The 22,218-nt window shown below is 31.7% G+C and overlaps 2 protein-coding genes across 7 annotated transcripts in view; one reads left to right on the forward strand and one right to left on the reverse strand.

Moving 5' to 3' along the window:
• The window catches only part of LOC143085157 (exocyst complex component 1-like), an 80,784-nt gene extending 64,014 nt beyond the window's left edge, over nucleotides 1-16,770 (reverse strand). For 2 of the 6 annotated variants that reach the window (XM_076261361.1, XM_076261360.1), the window contains exons 1-2: nucleotides 16,634-16,755; nucleotides 15,452-15,568 (exon numbers count right to left, since the gene is read on the reverse strand). In XM_076261361.1, the coding sequence (XP_076117476.1) occupies nucleotides 15,452-15,478 (27 nt within the window). In that variant the 5' untranslated portion in view covers nucleotides 15,479-15,568; nucleotides 16,634-16,755. Of the gene's footprint in view, nucleotides 1-15,451; nucleotides 15,569-16,633 lie in introns of all 6 variants that reach the window. The other 4 variants (XM_076261358.1, XM_076261356.1, XM_076261357.1 and 1 more) reach the window with 4 other exon arrangements.
• LOC143085154 (uncharacterized) lies at nucleotides 698-11,947 on the forward strand. The gene is made up of 5 exons (XM_076261353.1): nucleotides 698-788; nucleotides 1,767-2,397; nucleotides 3,769-3,828; nucleotides 9,916-9,979; nucleotides 10,428-11,947. Coding segments are annotated over exons 1-5 (1,572 nt in total). The 5' UTR covers nucleotides 698-786; the 3' UTR covers nucleotides 11,243-11,947.
• Nucleotides 16,771-22,218: the final 5,448 nt, after the last annotated feature.

Here is a 22,218-nt window from a genome sequence, read left to right on the forward strand (position 1 = left end):
GTGGCAGGTACCAGTTTTGGTGTACCAGAACATGTGTCCCACGCAGAAATTTTGTTTTAGTTAAGTATTGAGGTATATAATTGCATCATGTGGACTGAAAAAATAAATGAATGTAAATTCTAGGCTACTGTTCTACACAAGTAAGTAGTTGCATACACAGGTAGGGGATTTCCTTCACATATAGGTCCAATCAGATGTCAAAATTGTGGTCTCCTCACTTGACGGCATCCAATCAAAGTGGGGAAAACATTCAGTTTTATGTAAACAAAAATATCTTGAGATTTTGATGGTAAGGATAGGTTCAGACAAGGCTCTAATTCACTGAATATCCTTTCTCTCTTGAATTTTGGCTAAAATTCTTGTCGGCTTTTAGCAGGATTCTGCAGGTGAGGATTAGATTGGTATCAGAGCATCACATTTTTTGCCTTATTTGCAATGCATTTATAAATTTTTAAATCTCCATGCTGGACAGACACCCAAATTTAAAGGTTTTCTATATATTTACTTAAGCACGTACACATCTTAGTTCCTTGAAACCATACATTTTATTTGTATACAAGCTTGAATGAATTTTCAAGAAAATAAAATCATAAATCAATGAAATTCTAAAGATTTATTGTAAAATAACTGGTTTCTGCCACCTTATGTAAAATTTGTATTGGAAATGATCACATGACTTGTGTTATAAATAGAAAAGGGTATTTCCATTCTACCTTGACATTATCAAAAAGGAAGTTTCATTATTCTTTAAGTTTACAAGACAAAACCATTTATTAAATACATTTCATGTGAGTATACATGTCAACCATGATAACACTAAAATATAAAATACACTTCTAAATGTTATCATAGATACTGATAAGTTGACCTAAAAAAAAATACTTTCAGTTTACTACTTCTCCAAAATTTGGTTGACTATACAGAAAATCACTGAATCATAACTGGAGCAGGCTCCCTTAGTTCAACCAGTGGGATCCTCCTTACAAGAAGTTCTGGATTCACCACTGTTTTTATGGTTTTCACAGTAAAGGGATTTCAAACAAAAAATAAACAGGATTCCAAACAAAATAAGCACCCACACCCCTCCATCTCTTAGTTGGTAACGTCTTTAACATTAATTATAATGTCACAAAAGAAATCAGTAAACAATGTTAAAATAACATTTAATTCAAATGATAATAAATCTGTTGTTTAGACATTATCTGTATATTTTTATTTAGATATGAATCATAAAAAGTAATTAATACAAATTAAGTAATCTTAATCCGACATTTGGTTAGTGTTAAAAAAAACATTTAGTGAATTGCTTTATATTTTCATTGGTATCAATTTTCCGGGATATGAGATAATTGGCTATATTAGGGAAACTTAATTTTGAGTTTCATCATTTTTATTTAAAAGATAACTGTTTACATTGGTGCCCCTGACTACTTGATTAAGGACTGGATACAATTGTTTATGTTTCTTCTGTATGTATGATAACATCATACTATAACAACACTTTGGTTACAAAAAAAACCTGGCTTTTCAGCAGCATTCTATTCTCAAGACATAATTGGTGTTTTACAAATAGAAATCATAATAATTGTTTTTGATTGTTTTATGGTTTTGGAATATAAGATACAGTTCAATTGACAGAAAACAGTTGAGACTATAGTAAATGTTCTATTTGAAGTGAAAATACCGAAGTTTACAGTTTTTATCACTATGATAATTTAAACTGGAGATTGTGTTAAATTGTTCTGTTAACTACATTTATATTACAGGATGGACAGGGATGATAAGAGACGATACTTTATAGTAGGGTCTGTTATAATGGAGGTTGTAACACCATTATTCAGGACCAGACTTGAGAGAGATTACACCAGGAAAGGACTAACATCTCTACAGGCTTTCCTCAACACGCAACCAGTAATACACATCCTGTTTCATCTACGACACAGAAATGCACGATGCTGCGTTGATGGGCAAAATTGTTATAACCATCCATCATTGCCACTAATTTATTGTCAATGGAAGCGGTTATACACAGAGAAACCTGGCCTTGCCCTTCATGATTGCCACTGCAAGTTCACAGCCAATCCTGTTCAACTAGAAGATCTAGACATCACCTTATCAAGCCTGATTTTGTTGAACTGCAATAATCTAACACCAGCTGAAGATGCTGCAGTACAGGGGTTACGACATTACAAGAATGACTACCTGAGTCATAATACCACAGGCAGAATATCACACACAGAATACAACAGCCTCTGGAAAGACCTGACAAACTTTGTCCTACAACTTGACCCTAGTAAACAAGATGACTTGATAAGGATTGAGAGAAGACCATTGGATGAGGCCTTGTGTAACAGTTACACCCTTAACCTACTGGACCTCCACAAGAAGCTTGATGAGGTAACTATCAATATGTCTGTTATTGGTAATAGATTTAAAATAACATTTGTCAATGGTGATATAAACAGAATGAGTGGAACAGCCATTTAGATTATGTCAAAGAGAAACATTGTGATTCTCATGCACCTAGATGAGCTGGATTTTTTATATTGCTTACGTTACTTATTTGATTATACAAGGTGTCCCTCGTCTGTATTGATATGATCATTCAATGTCTCATTACAATGACACAGGAATGTAGGCTGACACAACATGTTTATGTCTAGAATTTTATATTTATTTCATTTATGAAAATAATAGCTAAATGTATGAAAAATAAATGTTCTTATATCCGGTATTAAAATAAAGAATATTTTTTTCTACATCAAATAGCTCAAATTCGACTGACTGTTAAAAAGAAGGCTGTATATGTTTTGTATGGCTTAAATAAAACAATGAACCAAAGAATAGACTTATATTGCCACTTGAATGACAATTTGCAATACATCCTGCAAGGGCCTTATCAAAAACCAGTAACTTTATATTGGATTTTTCTAAATAAATGATATCTAAACTAAAATATTCAAAGTATTAAAAAGGTTGATTAATGTTAAGTGTAACCAATTCCTAGTGGATTAATTAAAAGTTGTGTGTCTTCAATGGCCAGTAACAAATATGTCATGAATATTCCGAAAGACTCCTATACATTTGTTTTATATTGGATTTCATTGGGCAACATGATTTATTTTGATATATGATATTCTTTCAAATGATATGTATCGGAGTAGAGTACATAAATTGTTGATGTCTATATTATTTTTGAAAATGAATTTAAATAAGAGAGTAAATACAGATGAATATAAAAAATCAACAGTATTATTGTCAATGAAAAATAATTTTAGCAATAATTAGTTGCTGTACAGGATAATTGTGCTTCTTTTATAAGTTAATAAGTTGAAGCAGCTGTTTATTTCCCTGGATAGTCAGTGGAATAGAGTGTAATAGAGAAAATCAAGATCTAGAGAAGCTTTGACTCTTGGTGAAATTTGTATCAAGCAAGGTTGGATGAATACATATTATTATATTAAAAAAACACTAAAAAAAACAAATGAAATTAGAAGGATTGGTGAAACATTGAATAAGATCTGTTGGATATTTGACCTGACTTTGTGATGGTTCAATGTTTAAGTTTAGTAGAATAAAGTGAAATAGAGTTGCAAATAGATATAAGAAGATGTGATATGACTGCAAATGAAACAAATGTCCATCCATTAGTCACAAATAAACCATTATAGGCCAAAGTATTGTATTTAACACAGGGCACGTACGATTGTCTTTACGGGAAAAAAATAGTTCCAGCATACATAATTTATGTTTTCACTTTATTTTCAGATGGATAATTCAATCCAAGGTATAAGATCTGATCTACAAGGACAAAATGCTTACATGCAGGTAAATACATTAGGCAGTTGCTATTTGTCCGGCTAGCCGGACGAATAGTACCAGGACTATTTGTCCGGCCAATACAATGCGCATGTCACTATTTGTGTGTGCGTGGAATATGATATTCAGCAGCACCAGGGGGTAGCACATGTTTGTAATCTTTATTGTTAGGGCCTAATCTTGTTACTAGTAATTGAAATTGTTGTTTTCTTCATACCAGAATATAGTCCAATGTGGATGACGAATAATTATAAAAAAATTAATGTATATTCTTATTTTTTAAATAAGTAGAGAGAATAAATTACTAGAAAAACAAACTTAAGTATTGTTTGACTCATTTTAAGTTAACGTAAAGGATTTTGCGTAGCTGAAAAAAGGTACACAATTATTATGTCTGTAGCTGTCAAATAGAATTATAGACCCCTTGACATAAAGTTATCCATATTTTGAGTGAGAGATTGGAGATTTTTCTATAATGCACCCCCCCCCCCCCACAAAAAAAAAAGAAAAAAAAGTAAACAACACTGTTAAAATCTTGTTCAGAAATTCTAGGTTGGATTTTATTTTATTTACGTGAGGGGTCGGAGTGACACGGTGTGCTTCAAGTTCTTTTCCCAAAATTCTCTTTTCTTTTTTTCTCCTAATCCCATCTTTGTTGTCCCGTGTATTTCAGTACCCCACTTTTTATAATCCTATATCCAACATACCCACTTCAAGGTTGTAACCTCCCCCCCCCCCTTTCTTTAGTCTCTTTCATAAGATTATATCATTTTTTGAAGTTCATACTATCGTTTTTCATTGTCAAATTCCAAAAACTGCAAGATTTATCACAAATATTGATATCGCCGTTTTCAGCCATGATCTTAAAATTGAAAATCAGTGATCGGATTACACGCGCCCCCTCGGTGCTTCTGAAGATAATATTACACACACTTCCGAAAGCACATTATATGACATGCGCATTGCAATGGCCGGACAAATAGCCCTGGCACTATTCGTCCGGCTAGCCGGACAAATAGCCACTCCGAATACATTATTACCGTACATTCATTAACAATCATTTTATCTTGCTGACTTTGTTTCTTTAAAAATAAATAAGGTAAATTAGTAATAGCCAATGAGAATAAAATTGAGAAAGGAAATGGGGAATGTGTCTGAAAGTGACAACAAGCCGACCATAGAGCGAACATAAGTTACAGCCGAAGTCCACCAATGGGTCTTCAATGAAAGGAGAAACTCCCGCACCCTATGCGTCCTTCAGCTGGCCCCTTAAAAATATGTATACTAGTACAGTGATAATGGTATTCATACTAAACTCCAAATTATACACAAGAAACTAAAATTTAAAATCATACAAGACTAACAAAGGCCAGAGGCTCCACACTTGGGACAGGCGCAATATTGCGGCGGGGTTAAACATGTTTATGAGATCTCAACCCTCCCCCTATACCTCTAGCTAATGTAAAAAAGTAAATGCATAACAATACACACATTTAAATTCAGTTCAAGAGAAGTCTGAGTCCGATGTCAGAAGATGTAACAAAAGAAAATAAATAAAATGACAATAATACATAAATAACAACAGACAACTAGCAGTTAACTAACATGACAGCTCCAGACCTCAATTAAACTGATTGAAAGATTATGTCTTCATCACAAAACTATTAATAAAAACAAAAACTGATGTCACAGACATATGTCTTGCTTTTTTGAAAATTCGATAATGCAAATGTTGAAATCAAAATAGCAACACTTTAACATGTAGGCAGCATCTGGGCACTCCAGCTTCCACCACCAACAAAATCTGGCCGCCACAAAATAGTCTAAATGTGGTGCTTAAAAAGAGGCGTTAAAACACCAAAAATCAATAAACTGTTTTCATAGAGATATATGTCTGGCATTTTTGAAATTTCAATAATGCAAATGTTGAAATTAAAATAGCAACACTTGAACATGTAAGTTTTGCAAATATTCAAAGTCAATGAACCTTGACTGAAGGAACTGAAGGACTGGCTGAAAAACCTCCATGGAAATGAAATGTGCTAAAACTTATACAACTGCATACCAAATACAATTGACTTATCATAAGTAGTTCCCTTTAAAGTTTAAACAAACCTAAACACAAAATATAAATCAATTGCTTTTAAAAAGCAATTGTAAACGGTCTTTCCCCCCTTTGAAACATGATTGATTTGGGGGGGGGGTTTGTTTGTTTGTTTGTTTTCTGTATGAGGTCTATAGCATTGTGTTACCGGAGAAGTTTCATGTTTAGTTTGGAAAGGTTTTATTTTATTTTAGGTCCATCGTGCGCGCCAGATTGAGGAGACATCACGTGATGCGGGTTTATAATAACGAAAACTTAGTCTTTTTATTTCTTTTCAGGTAGGAATGTTGAACAGACAACATTTATAGAGACGGAATGTACACAATGTAATTTCTTTTGTCATTGTAGGAAATTGACATTTTGATCACAGTTCACCAGCAGTACATGATTTGGATTTAATTGATCCGGTGTAACTTTAAAACACGTTTAAGGATTATTTTCTTAAAATGTACATTTTTCAGCACCAGTTTGTAACACAGAAAAGTATTTCAATCTAGGAGTGGACATTTTATTGTAGGATTTCACTGAGATTTACGGACCTAGCAATCGATTTTTACGGCATTGCCATTTCTTTTCTCTAGGAAAAGTCTTGAGAGATATCTGCACCACGTTGTTTTATGAACTTTTAGTACATGTATGCCCTGCTGACTGCAAATTTTGGGGTCGATTGGACTTGTAGTTTGGTTGGTTGGTTGGTTGGTTGGTTGATTAAACACGTTGGATAGGGTCAACTGAAACAGCGAAAAAGAAACAAATGAGACCTTGGACCCCGTATTAAACACATGAAAAGGAAACATTATTGATTGATTGATTGGTTGGTTGGTTGGTTGGTTGATCAAACACGTTGGATAGGGTCAATTGAAACAGCAAAGAAACAAAGAAGATTTTGGACCCTATATTAAACACACATGAGACGGAAACATGCATGCACTGATTGATTTATTTATTGATTGATTGATTGATTGATTGATTGATTGATTGATTGATTGATTGATTGATTGATTGATTGATTGGTTGGTTGGTTGGTTGGTTGGCATTCAAACACACAAAACTCTTTAAGTAATGCCAAAACCACATAATTTGTCCCTTTGTACATGACCTTGACCTTTGACCTTGTGACCTTTGTCAAGGTCATTGCTCCACAATGTCATTGCAAAAGACCCTATGGGTCAAGGACATTTTGTTTAAGAGTTTTGCCTAATAATGGCTTTATATAAACCAGCAATGGGATTATGTCCCTTACACAATGGTAAAACCAATACAGTCCTAATGTAACAAAGTTGCCCCTTGAAGTACCAAGCATTTTTCACTATGTAAATTTTCTGTATCTATAACCATTCTAAAGTTATAGGGAAATCAAAGACAAATAAAAATCTAAACTACGACCTTGACCTTTGACCTTGATCTTATTTTCATTTTTTTGGACCAAGGATCTCAAATCAAAAGACCCTAGGTCTCTATCACTTATGGTTTTCCAGTTTAAAATACATTTCAAAATTTCAAATACAAAAGGGGAAATAACTCTCATATGGAATCTCTATACGGCTTCGGTCAAAATAAAACAGAACATCCTGAGGATATAACGAGCAATTTGGAAAAATAAATTTGTCGGTTTCTTATACGGTTGTGAAAATTAAGCGATAACAAGGAAAACAGTGTTTGGGGAGATAACTCTTATATGGGAAAGTATTCGGTTTCGCAGTGTCAGTTTCAAAAGCGCATAAACTGTTCGATATCATATTTCATTTATCTAAGCAACATCTTGCGAAACAAAAAAACAGTGAAGGAAAAAATTTAAGTGGAAGAAAAAAAATAATAATCAGAACAAAAGCAATAGGCCTTTCACCTGAAAGGTTGAAAGACCTAATTAATAAATGTAATTAAACTAAGCTAAATTTCAAAGTCAATAAACCATAACTGAGGGGGCGGGGTAAAATAATCTCCATGGAAATGAGATGTGCCAATACTAATACAACTGTATACCAAATATCTTTGACTTACCACTAGTGGTTCACTAAAAACTTAAAAATACATTGTTGACGGTGCCATCTGCCACACGCAACCTCTACTCCTGCAACCGCTGCCCTCTCCGTCAGAAACAGTATACCTTTGTCTCGCTTTTTGATGCCATCAAGCGAGACAAAAATTAAAAAAAATCTTTAACATGTAAGTTTTGCAAATATTCAAAGTCAGTGAACCATATATAACTGAAGGTATATGGCTAAAAAATCTCCATAATGAGAAATGCCAATGTTAATACATCTGCATACAAAATATCATTGACCTACCAGTCATAAACATACCTTATCACAAACTAATACATGAAAACTGAGCAAAAATTACAAAGTCAATACTGTGGATTTATTTATTTTTGTGAGTATCAATTTTCTTTGATAGAGAAAAAAAGAAGTTTCATAATATATTAAATAAAAAAATTCATGGATCGCTGATTAAACATTTGATAAATTCAGATACATAACTCATGAACTTCAGAATTGTCAAAATCCTAGCTTGGTCATTCTAGGTTAAAGTGTTCATTAAAAACTTAGATTACAATTGTGAACAGAGACAGCAAATTATTTGTTTGTTTTATAATTTATAGATTTTTGTCGGAATTTTATGATGCATTCAAAATTCTATGATTGATATATGATTGAAAACTTATTTCCCTCATCACGGTAAAATAATATAAGTAAAAGGTGTGAAAATAAATGTTCCTGTCATAAACAATATTACCTACGGGCAATATCCCCATACTTAATCCTATTGTTTTTTAGACCATGTCTAGAATATGACACTAAGAAACAACTTGAAGTTATTTTCCACGAAAAGTTTTAATTAATTATAAAAAGTAATTTGTCACTGATTTTTAATTTTTCTATTATTGATTTAATCAAAATACTCTTATTTTCTTTTAATAAAAACATGTCTAGTGTTGCAATTTTTATTGCTAGTCAACTGCATAACATAACCGGAAATAAACATCCGACTCCAGACAAATTTATCTCCATGGAATTCTTAAATTCATGGTTTGCTATGACTCACGAATAAAAATGAATTCACAGTAGACCATGACTAAGGGCCAAATAATCTCAACGGAAAAGATATATTCCAATGCTTATACAACTGCATAACAATTATCATTAACTAACCACTAAAGTGGTTCCCTATACAATGACCTAATCACAACTAAGCAAAAGTTTCAAAGGCAGTAGACCATAACTGAGTGGGCAGGCCAAATAATCCGCCAATGTAATAATACAACTGCATACCAGATATCTTTGACACACCACTAGTGGTGCACCATAACCTAGACTTAATCACAAACTAAAACATTGTTATAGCCTCCCCCCCCCCTTTTTTGACTCCATCAAGCAAGACAAGAGAAAAAAAACAAATACAGAACTGTTTACAATTATATTTGTAGACTGCACTTTGTAAATACAGCTGTTTCCCAAACCATCCCTCTTTTTTATAATATGCATAAATATCTTGTTTTGTTATATTGGATAGGAACTGAAATTTTGCATTTCAACTGGCAAACATTAGACCACTTAAAAAGTTTCTGCAAGGGATTCTTTAAGTGGAAAGAGTGCAGCAATCTCCCTACAGGAGAAATTAGTATGAACATCCCTATTCTGATAAGACATGGCCTAGCTTACAGTAATTAGGAGCAACCAATCAAACATTCCCTCATTAGCACAAGTTTATTTTGTCAGACAAGAGTCCGGGAGGACTATATTTGTATACCTCTAGTTAACCCAGTAATTTTGAACTTTTCAGAACATTTTAACAACATTGCCAAACTTTCAATGTTTCTACTATCACAGTAGCCTAATAGACATTTTATGTAGTTTTTATTATATCCAATATTATCTTTAAATCACATAAATCACAATACAATGTAAAAGCTGCATTGACTCCACTGATATTTTTTGTTTTGCACAGTTGGTATATGAACAAATCTAAGTTACTAATTTATCACTTTACAGGAGATACTTCTGTACATTAGAAAAGATGGATGCTCTTGCCAATGTGGAAACTCTGAGCAACAAAGTATGTATAAATATATTGGTATTTATATATGATAGTTTTTTTCACAATGAACAATGTGTATTAATATAACATTTTTTTTTTGTCAAAAATGTCTGGTACTATATTGAACTAAATATATTACTTGGACTTAAAGGACATTTGAATTCTTGTCATGATGTGAGCCTATATGTTATACATCTATATGATAGTATGCCTCCTGGTCTTTATTAACTGCAAACAATCCTTTATATTACACAAATGAAAATTGAAAAAAAGTCTAATGAGTATTCATCCTAAAACTGCTTTTTTTGTGGTATTGATTCAAAATTCTTAATACAAAATTATTGTTTTTATTTGTTGCAACTGAGAAAGTCTATCTGTTACTGTTAATTTCTTTAGATGATCATATTTCAGATGTTTGTATAAATCAAAATACAACAATAAACAATGTGTGGTTTCTATCTTTCAGACAAAGTCCACACAAACAATAAACAATACACACTAGGACAAGATGTTTTCAAATTTCATCATCAGATCAACCAGATATCAGAAATTTGTAACGGAACTCAAGAAACTGTAACAGATATGGTGATGATGGATGATGGTAGACTGGTGATGTGTTTACCTGGGCAGATGAGACTACTGATCTGTAATACAGATGGATCACAGGTAGACAGTATACCTGTACAGGGTGGACCATGTCGTGTTACAGCAGTCAACAACTCTACAGTAGCTGTTACACTGTTGTGGAGTAACCGTATAGAGATGTATGACATACACAATAAACTCAAACTTAAATCAATATCACAGCCTGGAATGAGGAGGTGTAGGAGTGGTATTACAACTATAAACAACAAGTTAATTGTAGGTGGAAACAACAGACTACTGACCATAGATCATCAGACAGGAGAGGTGGTAGAGACAATAAAGACTGTCTGTTATCCTGGCAGGTTACATGGTTCTGGTGACAGAATATTCTACTGTGATTACTACATCGACAAGACGTTGTACTGGTACAGTTATACTGATGACACACATCACACCCTAACAGTACCATCACATCCCTGGAGTATGACTACACTAAAAGATAACAGTCTGTATGTGTTGTGTGATAATGGATCAGTACAACATGTGTCATCTGATGGTAAACACTATAAAACTGTTACAACAAAGGGACTTCAAAAACTCAAACTTATTGAATGTACAGCATACAATAAAATGCAAAGACAACTGGTTACAATGAATAAATACCAGAATATAATCAATTACTTCTATGAATTATAATGTAGTCTTTGGTATACAAAACATTATAACATTTCAATAAAATGTTTTAAGGAATAATGTATAGTATTAATCATTATATGAATATAATATATAGACCCTTTACTTCAGGTTAATGTGATAATGGTGACATCTCAGTTGATGATACCAATTCAAATGCATTAAAGAAATTAAAAGAAACATTGTAAATGTATTATACAAGAAAGGTAAATTCAATTGAATCCATATGAGATCACTCCTTAAAAAAGTATGAATGTTAATTTCTTGGTATCAGCTGAGAGAAATGTTTTAGCTCTCTCTTGTTTTCTATCTAATTAATGTATAAAGATGATTATAAAAAAAACACTTTTAATAACAAAAATATTAAAGTATTTTTTTAGTTTTAGTTATTTCCCCATAAAAATGTTACTACACTAGAAATATTAAAGAACAAACGGTCAATATTCAAATGTCCCTTGTTGGTAAGTATTACAAAGAGGACACATTTATGGACCTACATATTCAAGTTTGTTTACATCAATCCATAGATTAGAAATAGCCATATAGTAGCCTTTTACCTGTTATCTTAATTTGCTACTTGAATAACTGCAAAGTCTTTTATCTTTAAACTGATGATTTTCTGATGCAATTATAGATACCGGTAAACAATTTTGTTATGATGTTGTAAAAACTGCTTGCAAAATTCAAATAAACATCAGTCTCATATTATTATTTTTTTTTATATATTATATATTCCTTCCATATAATTATAAAAAAAGATGTGGTATGATAGCAAATGAGACAACTCTCTACAAGAGACAAAATGACACAGAAATTAACAGCTTTAGTCTACCAGATAAGGCCTTCAACAATGATCAAAGCCCATACTATATAGTCAGCTATCACAAATGTAAGACAATTGAAACGAGAAAACTAACAGCCTAATTAATTTAAATGCTAAAAAATATTAACAAAAAACAAATATGTAAGACAGCAACAAACGTCAACAACTGAATTCCAGGCTCTGACTTGGGACAGCCACATACATAGAGAATGTTTAGGATATTATGCTTATATTGATGTATTATGCTCGTCATTTAAAAAAAAATCCATATTAAGGATGTACCTAGGTGAAATTAAATATTACTAAAAATTTCAAATTGATACTATAAGCTAGAAGAGCATAATTAGTTAATTAAATATAAGGATCAAAATAAGCTAAAAATTGATAGCTCCTTTTTGAGATATTTAATTTTTGGTGGAAGAAGACTTTACAAGTCTTCTGAAGGCCTATGGTGCCAGCTGTAAAATCATTCAATTTCATAACAACTTCCGATTCTTGACACCAATTTTTACACATGATTAAGCATCTGAATCATTTAATTTGTAAATTATGAAAACAATCTCTATCGTAAATATATACCCTTTTATTTATATAAGTTATTAGATTTCATCTCATCTACATGAACGTTATTTGTTTACTTGTAACCAGATGTTTTTAATGTAAATATTTGTAGTACGCATGCGTGAATTTGGTATTGGGTCGACTCGCCCTGTTAACATGTTCGCCCTTGGTCTGTTCGTCCTGAGTTCTTTCGGCCATAAAGTACGTTCACCCTGTGTTCACTCTCTTTACTCTTATCAAGGACGTTTTATAATACGTCCTTGCATTTATTAAAAAACGATCAATATTAAGGGTATCGTAAAAAACCTCTAAAACAGGAATTTGTGAAAATCTTCACAAAAATATGATTGTTCCTTATTTTGTTCCCAAAGTAAAACAATCGTGTTCAGCCAATCAAATTTATCAATGTTTTTCATGATCAAATTAATAAGCCAATCAAAAACGTTTTCTCTGAAAATTATTCTAACATGCTAGATTTTGTACTTGTTATGTTTTCATCTAGTTGTAAAATCGTGAACATGGCAGGTGAATTTTCATCTGCAAGAAGCTTTTTACACAGCCTAAGGATAAAAGCATTGCTGATTGACAAAATTCAATGATGCAGTACTACCATTAAGATAATAAATTATGAGTGATATCCCTTAAATGAGGGACTGTCTCTAAAACAAGGGGTCATTTACTGTTGAAAAAAAAGAGTTTAAACTCAAAAGTGGGAAAATTCATTAGATGTGGAACAACTTTTCTAAATGAGGGTCAAATTAATAAAGAAAATATAAATTTAGAAACATCACAAAATTCTTTTGACATGTTTTGACCATTTACTACTTGATAGATGCATAGTTCTTGGGGAAAAGTTTCATCAAATAATATGAATATAAAGGTGCTCATTTTTACAGTTGGTTGTAATGTTCTTCCAATGAGGGTTTTCCAACCTGTTAAAGGTCAATCTTTTTGCATAATTCAAGATTGGAAATTTCAACAAGCATTTAATATCCTTTCACAAGAAAATTAATCCTGGTCTGCTAGCTACGTGTTCATCTTTTTTCTACTGATTTAATAACTAGAATCATGCAAACAGACATAAGAAAAAGGCATGTAAGCATCATACAAATATGACACTTTTTCTAGACAATCCAGATTGCGCAAAATACTTCGCTAAAAATTGTAACCTTTAAAATTGTTGTCGCTCTCTGAAAACCTCCATGGGAACTTTCAAAAGTTGGCATGAATATTACAAGTCTTACTATTTTTATGCTCCATTTATGGGCATTATGTTTTCAGGTCTGTTCGTCCGTCCTGCTTCAGGTTAAAGTTTATGGTAGAGGTAGTTTTTGATGAAGTTGAAGTCAAATCAACTTGAAACTTAGTACACATTACTCATGTGTTCCTTATGATATGATCTTTCTAAAGTTATATAAGATTTTACCTATTTTTCACGGTCCACTGAACATCGAAAATGATTGTACGGATGGGAAATCCATGTACTTATGACATATCCGCACTATCATTTTCTATGTTCAGTGGACGGTGAAAATTAGGTAAAATCTTATATTTGGCAGTAAAATTAGAAAGATTATATCATAGGAAACATTACCTTATGTTTGTATCAGTATTTTTTGGGTCTCCAATTCATAGAACAAAAATCAAGAATCTGCTTTAATTTTTTTAAGTGACTTTTTATGAGCTATTAAGTCTTATATCAAAAGATAAATGGCAGTTATGGGGCAAATATTTTACCTTGTATCGTATGGAAAAACACCAAGGAGTTCGAACATCTGACACAAATTCCAATACCTCACCTAAGTGCATTATTGTCACAAATTCCAATACCTCACCTAAGTGCATTATTGTCACAAATTCCAATACCTCACCTAAGTGCATTATTGTCACAAATTCCAATACCTCAGGTGAGGTTTTGAAATAAATGTCAAATGTTCGGACGCCTTGGTGTTTTTCCATACGATAAAAGGTTAAATATTTTGCCCCATAACACCTATTTATCTTTAAACATAAGACTTAATAGCTCATAAAAGGTCATTTGACAAAATTTAAGCAGATTCTTGATTTTCTTTCTTTTGGTTTGAGACCCAAATAATACCTATGCAATAAGATAAAAGTCCGAGTCAGTCTTTTCCCGCCATATTTTATAATTCAAATATCTCAAAAAGGAACACCATGACCAATTAATATTTTAAGCTTATTTTGATTCTTTAATTATTCTCTTCCAGCTTTAAGTATCAATTTTGAATTCTTGATTTATTTAATTTTACCTAGTGTCACCTAGTAGGATATTTTGTCAACACACCTCATATGTCTAACTAGTGTAAGTTCAGAAATTTTGTATGCATTTGTTTTTCCAGTTGTTGAAAAAAAAAGACACATGTGCAAGATTGAATATGGTGATTACTAGGAAATGCTTTTGAAATTTAAAATTGCAAGTTTTTATCCTAAATGGCTTGTGAAACTGATCCCTTTGCAATTTTTTGCTTTAAAAAAAATTGGAATTTAAAATGTTGGTTTATATTGAAAAACTCTAATTGATTATTGATGATTAGTTATAAATAAACAAAAAAGGAGACGTGGAATGATTACAAATGACACAAAACTCTACCAGAGACCAAACGACATTGAAGTAATTGAAGGTCATCATACAGTCTTCAATAATGAGTAAACACATACTGCACAGCAAACTATATAAGGCCGAAAAAGGGGGTCAAGTTTAGTTATAACTTTTATGTTATGAAAATTTTCATGTTGGCAATAACAAATAAAGATGCTGCCGAATTACATAAATTACATAAAAGATTCAAAACCAATAACAATCTTACATTGACTAGTTCCTTTTCTTCCTTCATTGGATCTCCAATCAGATGAAAGAATCGAACACAAAAATCCTGTTCTACCAAACAAAATGGCTCCAACTAACTCAATAGTTTATCCAGTACCTACAACAACAAATCAGGAAAACAATATTACCTACTCTGAATGATTGATAAAAATATAGAACTAGATAAAATGATATCGTGACAACAGATAATCCCATCTTGCAGGAAAGCCCTCAATGCCACATGCCAAAACCAAAATTCAAATTGAATGTGATCTACATTTTATTTTCCATAGCTATTGGTTGATATCTAAAAAGATTAACGTGAGAGTACCCAAATTGCATCTATTAACCTTTGTTTATTTATGCTTTAGACAAAAGTTTTCATTATGTGTTCATTTTGTAAATTTATCATTATTTACTATATGGTTTCACCAATTTAATTTTGAATCCATGTAAAATCATAGAAAAATTGGTCTGAAGTGACCTCCAAACCATCAATGATTCTGTAATGAGAAGTATCCCAAATTGCATCCATGCTTAAATTCGCATCGTCAAATGTCGAATAACAGATCTTTTGTTTAATTTCTTCAAACATTTTGAACAATTGGATATCTAGTCCATGCTTACTCTTCTTTGTTTAAGAAATGGATACTTGTAACATATTGTCTTTGCAAATTAAAAAAAATGTCATTTTGATGACGTCGTATGGCAACGTTTCAGTACATTTTGTTTTTTCAGTAAACTCTTCATCTGTTGATAAATACTGTGAAAGTTTTGTGTATATCTAAATATTTTTACCTATGTTGAAAGATGTGCATAGTATCAAATCATAAAAAAAACACATTGTTTAGTCTCTAGGATATTTTGTGAGATTTCCGCTGCTATTTTTGCTAAATAGGTGCAATTTGGGTACTCGGTGCAATTTGGGTACCGTGACGTTAAGCAAAATGGTTTCCTCCTTGTTGAGTTAATTTTTAATTTATAGTTGGATGCTTTTCTTTTGATAGTGTCCTCTTATGGAAAATAAAACCTTGACAAGACATAGTTTAATAGTATTATATCATGAAATTATCACTCAACACTTTTTCACAGCAAAAGACACATGTAAATATGACTTTATGTGAAAAGGTTCCGGGTGGACACTATTTGACAGGTCACTTTTATGGCTCATATCTCTATTTACCTGATAAAAAAAATGACGACTGGCTATATCTGCATCTGACCCATGGAATGAAACAGTTGCAGAATCTACACTCTGCATGGAGCCTGAACTCTTTCTACTGGCTTCAAATCTCTGTAAACTTTTTGATGAACCTGACAACATTGAGGCTGCTTGTGCACCTGTTACAAAAATTCAAAAATGTCTTGAAAATATAAGATCTTTTCATACCTTCCTTTATGGCATAGGTTTGATCATTGTTGTAGTTGTTTCCTTGGAAAGCAAACCCTATCTCCATAAATTTATAATACTGGTTATATTTGAGCTATTTCAATTTTGCTTTTTATAGTCAGGAGTTCAAGAAAATGTCAGACAAGAATAGTATTTTTTGAAATTCTTTATTTTTACTATATTAATGATTTGTGTAAGTTCTTGTATAATAATTGCTATTTCAACCTTTTATTCAACTATGGTACATGTACACTGTAGAATTATTAAAAGTAAAAACTCTTATTCACAACAAATTAATTCTCTGTGAAATCTTCACTTATACCCACCTAGTTTTACTCTATCTGGAATAGTGGTTTATCTTTCTTTAGCAAATTCTATAAAATCTAGGACTTCTTTTTTTATACAATTTACTCAAACTCTCTGTATAAACCTACAAAAAGTTGATATAAAGTTCAAGTAACAAACAATCAAGTATTGTTATGTTCATTATACAGTTGTAAGAAATCATGAGTTCAATTAAGCTAAATAAATTGTTATAAATGTCACTGTATTAACATGATTAATGCAAGTTCTACAAGTAATATATCTGGATTATCTATTGGTGTTTTGTTTTACAATACTTCTACTTTAATAATAAATCTTTCATGTCTTGCTCTGTGCTTTTTTTTTTTAGGCATTACATTTATATTTTATTTTTACACAGAGCATTAACAATATCTAAAATGTTGTGGAATATAAAGCCATAACCCATGTTAAAATTGCCATAAAAATGGAAAATACCCATTTTGATCTCCAGCGTAGTTTAACAGGCATTGCGAGTGGTTTAACCATGTAGATCAATGTTAACAAAACTTCACTAGGTGTTTATTTCCTACATAAATTATAGGACATTGTGACCAATTTTCTTGTATAAACATGTTTTCTGATAAACATCCATGATTCTTTGCATATATAATTAATCAGATATACACTCTGATACATGATAAAAAGTGGGACTTTAAGGCCAAGTTCACTTTAAACTCTAGAACTGACTTCATAGTTCGAAGAGTATCACGTGAACACACTAAGAGTTGCTATTCAGAACAACTCTAAGCAATTATAGGGTAAGGCCCTGACCATGTAAAAAACATGAACAAATCTCATTGGTTTGACGTCATTCAAGTGTTTCTCGAGTTCAACCCTGCTTTGGTGACGGTTGGAACCAGGGTACGAAGGGTTTACTTGAGTGGTTCAAGTAAACTCCAATTGTTGAAACCAGATTAAGTAAAGTTAACTCGAGAGGTTCAAGTGAACTCGGCCTTTCAGACAGAGAATGTCTTTGAATCAGCAGCTTTCAGCCAATCCATTAAATCAGCATAACGGGTAAGATCTCTATGGCGGGTATGATGTGGCGTGAGTTTATACTCAGCAGCCTGTCTGGATAATGTCTCTCCATTTTCATTACCCTGTCAACATAGGATTGTAAATAAGATTATATAAGGAGTAAGATTTCTATGGCGAGTATGATGTGGTGTTAGTTTATACTCAGCAGCCTGTCGGGATAATGTCTCTCCCATTTCATTACCCTGTCAACATAGGATTGTAATTAGATTATCAAATTCTTGGTAACCCTTTACCCACGAAATCCAAGAAAATTGGTATCCCATGAATCATAGCTTTTATTTTACTTTTATAACCATTTTTGGAAATTTAACAACCTAGTGTATTGTTCTTACCTATATGGGTATTTATTACTTTAATCACATGATTAATTAGTTTAATTGATGTATATTTGCATATTAGTTATTTTATGTTTCTTCTTTTTTTAAACACAATAATAGAATATAATTTAAAATCAGCAATTTCTGTCAGAGTAACAGAAGTAATACACACATATTATGTCATTTTAAATATTCTCATGTGAAACATGTCTAATACAGAAATATATTCTGGGAATATTATTGGCTCATTATACTTATTACCATTTCAGCAAACTATGGGTAAAATATTAAACTTATTTTTTAAATAAATTTGAAAAAAAATATCATAAATATCTTGTTATTAACATTTGAGCTATATACCAGGCCCCGGCGCCGTAAAAACTTTTTTTTTTGAGTAAAAAAATATTCTCAGAATGAATTATTTTACTCAACTAAGAATGGGAACTTTTTTATCCGCCATAAAAAAAAATATTCTCAACGTTGAGAATATTCTCAGCTTAGAATTTTTTTTCTTTGCTGAGAATTTTTTTCTCAGTGATGTAAGCGTTAAAATAGATGTTTGAAAACTAAAAAGTATACCAAACTTCGCTAAAACTCAGTTTTATCTATTTACCAATAATGTAAAACATAAAAAGAATCTATGATAGATAAAATGGCAAGTAGCATTTTGTAAGCATCGGCAAATGGAAAGTTTGTAAGCCTCTGTTAATGGACAAAAAGTCACAGAATACTGTATTTATCTTCACAAATAATGTGTGGGGAATTCACCAATTGTTTGAAATTAAAAGAGAAAGAACTTGAAATATTTTGAGTTATTTATCCGTATCTTCTTATAAATATATATTACTTGTTATATCTTTTTATTTCTTTATATATTTTTTTATACAGAATCTTCGTTGACGTTTACGTGAAGCGTGCTTTCTTTCACGTCCGCACTTCTATCGCGTATGACATGCCAACTAAACATTTATTACGGATCAATAACATTCATTATGTATTAAGACGACATAAGAAAACACCATGTGACAATTTTAAGTCAGTTATTAATTAAAGAGAAACAGAGCTACTAACAAACAAACAAAAGAAACATAAAAGAACCCGGATGTTTTTCGGCAGCAACCATTTGATTTTCTGAGGGGGGCAGGAACATATATATTGATATACTGTTCCCAGGGGAGGGAGAGGGGGAGGGGGAAGGGGAGTTTTTTGGATTTGGTTTCAGTTTATGGAGACAAAATTATTTGTTTTTGACCCTAAGAAAAAAAAGGTGTTTGTTCATCCACAGCTGCCACTATATGTAATGATAAAAGTGACAGAAAAAAAAATTCGAAATTTTGTTTTACTCCGTTTTTGACATTCAAGATATGTAAATTTGATACAGAATTTAATACAATTTAACAATTATACAAGTAGTAAAACAGCTCTGATTTAAATATCATATTGCACCGTCAGGAAGAGAAAATGTAAGTACGACATCGTGTGAGAAGGCATGGCATATTATATTGTCCATTTCATTTATTAACAATAACTTGAAAAAATATTCTTTTCGAAAATAAAAACTGTTTTATAGAACAAAAAAAACTATTAGTCACAATGATATATGAGGGTCTTGATAACGGGAAAAGGGGAGTGGGGAGGGTGTTTTATTTTTCCGTATTCTATAATTCTATTGGCCCTTTTTCTTTTTTCAGTAAGAAATGTTTTCTGTAAAATTCTTGTGTTCTGATCGTGCATATAGAAATTTTGTTCGGTAGCATGATTTTGACATGATAGATGTTTTGTCTGTATCAAACACATATATAAATCACCCAGTTAACCCCTCCCCCAAATCTGTCACTTTACTGCACAAATGATGCCTTAATCAATTTTAACTACTATATGTTTAAAACCAAGCAAGTGGGGGGATTATTTAACTTTCTTTGTCATAATTTGGATATCTGAGATAATAATCAGTAGATATGGTGCCATTAGGTATATTTGATTATTCTAATGCAATTTGGATGTAACAATTTTTTTCATTGGCTAAAAGTTGCCTTCAAATCCACAGTTGACCAGACGTAACTAAGGAGAGACCCGCCATTTTGAATTGATGAATCAACAAATGTTCGATTACTACTATATAATCGAAAATAAAACAACACTTGCCTCGAATTTGCCGTTTTAATGTAATTTTATCCGAATTTGAAGCGTAGAATTAACGTAATAACCGCCAGTTTGTAAGTTTTCATTTGTATGACGTCACGTTTAGCCATGACGTCTTTGTGCCAAAATCATTCATGAAGTTTCGCGGATTTTTTTTTATTTGACAAATTTAGACATTTTTCAAGTTTTATCGTATTTTTCTTTTTGTAATGCATTAGAATCGGAATAACAGTACTGTAGTTGAAGAGTTGCCACCGTCAATTTTGATTTGACGGTCGCAAATCTCCGTTTTACTGTCTCCGCTACGCGTCGCCAGTAAAACTACATTTGCGACCGTCAAATCTACAATTGACGGTGGCAACTCTTCAACTACAGTACTGTTATTCCTTAATTATACATGTATTTGGTAAATGAACATCAAGTTTACTACCCAATTATTCAGTCTTTTTTCTTAATCTGTTTTTTACAAATTTCTTTCTTTCTCTTTCTTTTTTTCTGGGGGAAAAGGGGGGGGGTGTATTTTTTATTCTGTAAATCACCATATATATCTTGGGTAATATCAAATAAATATCTGATATTCAAGCGGGATATATAGTGCACAATACTACTAGTGTAGGAGTATCTACAAAGAGAAACTGTTGAATTGGTCGCTTTTTTGTCGTCTCTTTTAAAATTCGGTATGATTAATGTGCTACAACCAACTAACACATGACTAACAAAGATGGGGTTATCAACTTAAATTTTCGATTCCCATATGCTATCACAGAATTATAAGACATATTTTGAATTCTAAAGGTTAAATTATGTTGTATGCTACTCAGTAATGTTTTCAATGTTCAAAGAAAAGGTTACGGCCATATATGGAATATTTTTACTACATTGCATATTTATGTAATACTTATGCTCATTTGACAAAAATCATACTTATTCATTAATTTCTATGAATAGCAGATGCTGCTCAAAGGATCTTATTGGTTCTAAAAGATATTAGATGCTCTCATGATTATATTAAATAACTTTTGTAGTCGTTAGATTGATTTTTTTATTTTTTTTAAACACTTTCATTTCTGTTTGTAACGTAATTTGTGTTTACAGAAAATGAAGTCAAATTTGATGTTGAGTATTTATCCTAAAGAAAATTTATGAAAAAGAAGACATAAACCAAACAAAAAATGTTGGACGGAGTAGAGTTTTAACTTTAAGATGTGACACTGTATGCTTTTTCGGATACGGTTTCATTTAAAGTAGAAATTTTAAGATTTAAAATGTTAAAATTTCGACTTTGAAAAAAAAATTCACGACCAACTTTATGTTTACTATATCCCTAATTATACGCTTTGGAATCCGTAAAAACCCTATTGACATTTAATTCTATATCAAAAATATCCTCCAAAGCAACATTTAAGATTTATTTTTTTATACTTAAGTATGGTTTTGGCTATACTCAAATATTTAAGAATATTCTTAACTTTGAGTAAAAAATATTTGAATTTTTTTTTATGGCGGTGTGTTTTGCTGAGAATAAAAAAATTGAGA

This window comes from Mytilus galloprovincialis, chromosome 8 (assembly GCF_965363235.1).
Source record: "Mytilus galloprovincialis chromosome 8, xbMytGall1.hap1.1, whole genome shotgun sequence".
In the NCBI taxonomy this organism is placed as follows: Eukaryota; Metazoa; Mollusca; class Bivalvia; order Mytilida; family Mytilidae; genus Mytilus; species Mytilus galloprovincialis.

What these genes read in the sequence shown, in the direction of transcription:
- LOC143085154 (XM_076261353.1), top strand. An exon ending in TCCACAAGAAGCTTGATGAG is followed by an intron (nt 2,398 to 3,768) that starts GTAACTATCAAT and finishes CTTTATTTTCAG; the next exon opens with ATGGATAATTCAATCCAAGG. An exon ending in TGGAAACTCTGAGCAACAAA is followed by an intron (nt 9,980 to 10,427) that starts GTATGTATAAAT and finishes TCTATCTTTCAG; the next exon opens with ACAAAGTCCACACAAACAAT.